At 41.2% G+C, this 6,000-nt stretch overlaps 1 protein-coding gene across 1 annotated transcript in view; it reads right to left on the bottom strand.

Annotated features, from left to right (window-relative positions):
* Window positions 1–833: 833 nt before the first annotated feature.
* LOC124290319 (pre-rRNA 2'-O-ribose RNA methyltransferase FTSJ3-like) overlaps window positions 834–6,000 on the bottom strand; it is a 28,057-nt gene continuing 22,890 nt past the window's right edge. The window contains exons 17-18 of the mRNA XM_046727028.1: window positions 4,651–4,743; window positions 834–1,083 (exon numbers count right to left, since the gene is read on the bottom strand). Coding sequence (XP_046582984.1) covers window positions 868–1,083; window positions 4,651–4,743 — 309 coding nt within the window. The 3' untranslated portion in view covers window positions 834–867. The remainder of the gene's footprint in view (window positions 1,084–4,650; window positions 4,744–6,000) is intronic.

Here is a 6,000-nt window from a genome sequence, read left to right as displayed (position 1 = left end):
GAAAAAGTCTCGTCTGATTGATATTGTGTTCAATGAATCAAGAACTTAGTGCCCTTTGACACACACTTCACCTCGTCCAGTTAGTCACTCTTACAACAAACACTGGTTGCTGGGAAATCCTGAAAACCCATGCGGTTCATGATGTATTCCATGGGGGTCAGCATGTATTCAATGAGGGTCAGCATGTATTCCTGGGAGGTCAGCACATATTCTATGGGGACTCAGCATGTATTCCATGGTGCTCAGCTTGTATTCCATGAGGGTCATCCTGTATTCCAGAGTCAGCATGTATTCAATAGGGGTCAGCCTGTATTCCATGAGGGTCATCCTGTATTCCAGGGTCAGCCTGTATTCAAGAGTCAGCATGTATTCAATAGGGGGTCAGCCTGTATTCCATGAGGGTCATCCTGTATTCCAGAGTCAGCATGTATTCAATAGGGGTCAGCCTGTATTCCAGGAGGTCAGCTTGTATTCCAGAGTCAGCATGTATTCAATAGGGGTCAGCCTGTATTCCATGAGGGTCATCCTGTATTCCAGAGTCAGCATGTATTCAATAGGGGTCAGCCTGTATTCCAGGAGGTCAGCTTGTATTCCAGAGTCAGCATGTATTCAATAGGGGTCAGCCTGTATTCCAGGAGGTCAGCTTGTATTCCAGAGTCAGCATGTATTCAATAGGGGTCAGCCTGTATTCCAGGAGGTCAGCCTGTATTCCATTGGGATCAGCACGTATTCCATGGGGTCAGCACACAAACACAGTGATCAGGCCATGCACATATATGGCTTGAGTGACTAGCCACTCTCAGTCTGGATCTGAAGTCCCCCTTCCCATGTTATTTTCCCTGAGTCTGCCAGATGCTGCACCGGCTTTTATCTCTTCCCTTTCTTTCCTCCCTTTCCCTCCTTCTTTGCCTTCCGTTTCGCCGCACGTTTTTCTTTCTTCATGCGTTTGTCAACGACCTTGTAATGGCCGCTGACCCCTGCCGGACGTGTGGGTCGCTTGCCCCCTCCCTTCTTTGCCACAACGTAAGTCACCTCTTTCTTTTTCTTGTGGAGCAGTCCTGCCTTCTTGTAGATCCTGGAACAAACACAGTAATGTCAAGACAAGGAGGTGAGGTGAGGTGAAATTGGGTTTAATGTAGTGCTTGAGCATATTTTGCCATATGACGACGCATGTATGTGTATGTGCGCGGCTGCTTGTACTAGCCCAGACTGAAGCTGGTTTTATAGTGCTAGCCCACTGAGATACTATGCCGCGAGTGAAGCATGAATACCCCACTCAGACACATTATACTGACTCGAAGCTGACCAGTCCTTGATGTACCCATTAATGCCGAGCCAGATAGGGACCAACAAGTACCATATTTTAATGTCTTTTTGGTATGACGCCAGCGGTCGGGATCGAACCCGCTGACGCTAACGACTACACCACGGAGGCGGTCGCAAGACAAGGAGATATTGTGAGCACCAAGTAGACTTGATAAGGTTCAGTTAGAAAGTCGACTGTCAACAATATGGGATTGTAAACATTATCATAGCAAGTAAACTTTAAAAAGACTTGATAGAAACAATGTGTTAGAGAATAAACTTGGTGCAAGAAAGTTAACCAACTAGACCGGATGGGGACATTGTGTTAGAGAGAAAGCTATCAACAAGACTTGATGGAAGCTGTGTATTAGAGAGTAAACAAGATTGGATTGCAAACATTATGTTCTTGAGTAAATGATCAATGAAACAGCACAAAACAAACTATAAACAAGACTTGATGAAAGCATTGTGTTAGAGAGTAAACTATGAACTAGACTTGATGGAAACATTGTGTTGGAGAGTAAACTATGAACAAGACTTGATGGAAACATTGTGTTAGAGAGTAAACTATGAACAAGACTTGATGGAAACATTGTGTTGGAGAGTAAACTATGAACTAGACTTGATGGAAACATTGTGTTAGAGAGTAAACTATGAACTAGACTTGATGAAACATTGTGTTAGAGAGTAAACTATGAACATAGACTGTGATGTAAACTAACTAGAAACATTGTGTTGTTGAGAGACTTGATGGAAACATTGTGTTAGAGAAACATTGTGTTAGAGAGTAAACTATGAACTAGACTTGATGGAAACATTGTGTTAGAGAGACTTGATGGAAACATTGTGTTAGAGAGTAAACTATGAACTAGACTTGATGGAAACATTGTGTTGGAGAGTAAACTATGAACAAGACTTGATGGAAACATTGTGTTAGAGAGTAAACTATGAACAAGACTTGATGGAAACATTGTGTTAGAGAGTAAACTATGAACTAGACTTGATGGAAACATTGTGTTAGAGAGTAAACTATGAACAAGACTTGATGGAAACATCTCCTACCCAGAGTAAACTATGCATACAAGACAGTGTGTTTCAATATAATGTACAGATTTGTTAACTCTTTTACTGTTAGACAAGGAGACTAGTAAACTAACGTTGCACAGTTGGAGAGTAGACATAATGAACCAGACTTCATTGTGTTAGAGAGAAACATTCTGTTAGAGAGTAAACTAACTAGACTGGATGACTGGAAGACATTGTGTTGGAGAGTAAACTAACTAGACTGGAGATGAGTAAACTAACCAGACACATTGTGTTAGAGAGTAAACTAACTAGACTGGATGGAGACATTGTGTTAGAGAGTAAACTAACTAGACTGATAACTAGACTGTGTTAGAGAGTAAACTAACTAGACTGGATGGAGACATTGTGTTAGAGAGTAAACTAACTAGACTGGATGTGTTAGAGACATTGTGTTAGAGAGACAAACTAACTAGACTGGATGGAGACATTGTGTTAGAGAGTAAACTAACTAGACTGGATGGAACATTGTGTTAGAGAGTAAACTAAACTAGACTGGATGGAGACATTGTGTTAGAGAGAGAGTAAACTAACTAGACTGGATGGAGACATTGTGTTAGAGAGTAAACTAACTAGACTGGATGGAGACATTGTGTTAGAGAGAGTAAAACTAACCAGACTGGATGGAGACATTGTGTTAGAGAGACTAAAACTAACTAGACTGGATTGTGTTGAGACTAACTAGACATGGAGACATTGTGTTAGAGAGAGTAAACTAACTAGACTGGATGGAGAGTAAAGTAAACTAACTAGACTGGATGGAGACATTGTGTTAGAGTTATTGTGTTAGAGAGTAAACTAACTAGACTGGATGGAGACATTGTGTTAGAGAGTAAACTAACCAGACTGGATGGAGACATTGTGTTAGAGAGTAAACTAACTAGACTGGATGGAGACATTGTGTTAGAGAGTAAACTAACTAGACTGGATGGAGACATTGTGTTAGAGAGTAAACTAACTAGACTGGATGGAGACATTGTGTTAGAGAGTAAACTAACCAGACTGGATGGAGACATTGTGTTTGAGAGTAAACTAACTAGACTGGATGGAGACATTGTGTTAGAGAGTAAACTAACTAGACTGGATGGAGACATTGTGTTTGAGAGTATACTATCAACAAGATTGGACTAAGTGAAACAAATTGTTCTGGAAAGTAAACTATTAACTAGGCTGGATAAAATTTTGAGTATACTTACTGTTTTATTTATCATTAATTCCCTCTCATCAATTATCAACAGTGAAAAACAAAAAAAAGATTGTGATTGTTGATGATTGTTTGTTGTTTAACTCTGCACTCAATATTCCATCTATATGGCAGCAGTCTGGAAATAATCTTCTCAATTTGGAATACGATGACGAGTCAACAAAGTCAGAGAGCCTGACCACCCTTTTCCGTTAGTTGGTTTGCTGTTTAATGCCACACTCAGCAATATTCCAGTTATATGGCGGCGGTCTGTAAATAATTGAGTCTGGACCAAACAATCCAGTGATCAGCAGTACAATTTGGATATGGTGACAAGGGTCAACCAAGTCAGCCAGTCTGACCACCCAATTCCGTTAGTCGCCTCTTACGACAAACAGGGGATACTGAAGACCAATTCTAACCCGGAGGTGAGGTGAAATGGGGTATAACGTCGTACTTAAGATTATTTCGCTCATATGATGACGTGCATGCGTGTGTACGTGTGGCTGCTTGTACTAGCCCAGACTTAAGCTGGTTTTATACTGCTAGCTCACTGAGATACCATGCTGCATTTAAGCAGGAATACCCCACTCAGACACATTATACTGACTCTGAGCCGGCCAGTCCTTGTTGTACCCATTAATGCTGAGCGCCAGGCAGGGACCAACACATACCATATTTTAACGTCTTTTGGTGTAACGCGGCCGGGGATCAAACCTACGACCTTCTGCTCTCTGAGTGGATGCTCTAACCACTACACCACGGAGGCGGTCCTCTAACCCTGATCTTCATGGAGGAGGGTGCACACTATTGAGAAAGGTCGGAAAGGGGGTGCACACTATTGAGAAAGGGGGTGCACACTATTGAGAAAGGAGGGTGGTGGGGTGCACACTATTGAGAAAGGGGGGTGTGCACACTTCATATTCACGTGAGTTTCAATGGTCATTTGCACCCATGCACCCCCCTCTCTGGATCCGCCTTTGTAATGTAATGTGTATAATGTGGATCTTAGTTTGAAGCAGATGAATTATAACCAAATGAAGGAAATTACAAACCAGCCACTTTCAACAAATGCATACCTTCTTCTTCTTTCTTGCCTTTGCCTCTGCTATCTTCTTGATGGGTCGTGCGTCAACAGACTTGAGCTTGTCTCGGTACTCCTGGATGTCGCCCTGAAGTCATTCACACAGTCAATTAGGGCTGGCTATCGATACACATCATACAGATAGATAAATATTGGAGAAGTAACTCTGAGAAAAAATGACTAATAAATATGAAAGAAATCAACATATCTTACATCAACGGTGAGTGGTAACATATTAAGGTTTGGGTTACCATCAAAACACCGCCCGAACATACTTTAGGAGGTGAGGTGAAATTGGGTTTAACGTCGTGCTTGAGAATATTTCGCTCATATGACGATGTGCATGCGTGTGTATGTGTTTGTGTGGCTGCTTGTACTAGCCCAGACTTAAGCTGGTTTTATAGTGCTAGCCCATGGAGATACCACGCCGCAGTGAAGCATGAATACCCCACTCAGACACATTATACTGACTCCGAGCCGACCAGTCCTTGTTGTACCCATTAATGCCGAGCGCCAGACAGGGACCAACAAGTACCATATTTTAACGTCTTTTGGTATGACGCGGTCGGGGATCGAACCCACGACCTTCCGCTCTCCCAGGCGGACGCTCTTACCACTACACCACTGAGGGCGGTCACATTAGTGTATTTTCTGAGTAAATTTCGAACTTATTTCATCACAATTGTTCATTCATGATATTACTGATTACACAATTTTCATATCAATAATAATTGATAATAATTCCCATCAAAGATATTTCCGATTATCCATGTTTATATCCAGCCCTACAGTCAATGGACACATGCTTGTGTTGTGTATTTGTATGGCATACATAGAGAATACTACATGAGGTCTCATTTCATACGAGAAGTGAGGTCACGAAGTTTCAGATTCGTATAATTTGTATGTAATGAGACCGAGTGTGGTATTTTATTTATTACCCGGTCTTACCTGCATAAAATTGACAAAATGGTGTATTTTTGTTATTTTTATGCTTTCAAACCAAAATCGGTTTTATAAAGAGTATTGTCGTCCAAACACATCGTTAGAGATGTCATCGGTTATCCAATCAAATCGTTAGAATCTTAGGTCAAGTCATTACGCCACAAGTTAACGTGACATGACACTTGAGTGACATATGAGATTATTGGTTAATAAAATACACACCTTGCCCAACCACAGCTTTGTAGAGGGGCATGTGCATAATACATGCATAGAATGAATTTCAATTATTTTTCTTCGTTTTTGAATTGTGTGGTTGTAAAACTGTGCATTGAACATCTGGGCCCATGTTTGTAGTCTGTTGTATACAAGAATCATTCAGTTCTGAATACATTAATTTCAA

This window comes from Haliotis rubra, unplaced genomic scaffold (genome assembly GCF_003918875.1).
Source record: "Haliotis rubra isolate DU_JTF1 unplaced genomic scaffold, ASM391887v1 Scf461, whole genome shotgun sequence".
NCBI lineage: Eukaryota > Metazoa > Mollusca > Gastropoda > Lepetellida > Haliotidae > Haliotis > Haliotis rubra.
The sequence above is the reverse complement of the archived record's forward strand: the minus strand, read 5'-3'. Positions and strand labels throughout refer to the sequence as shown.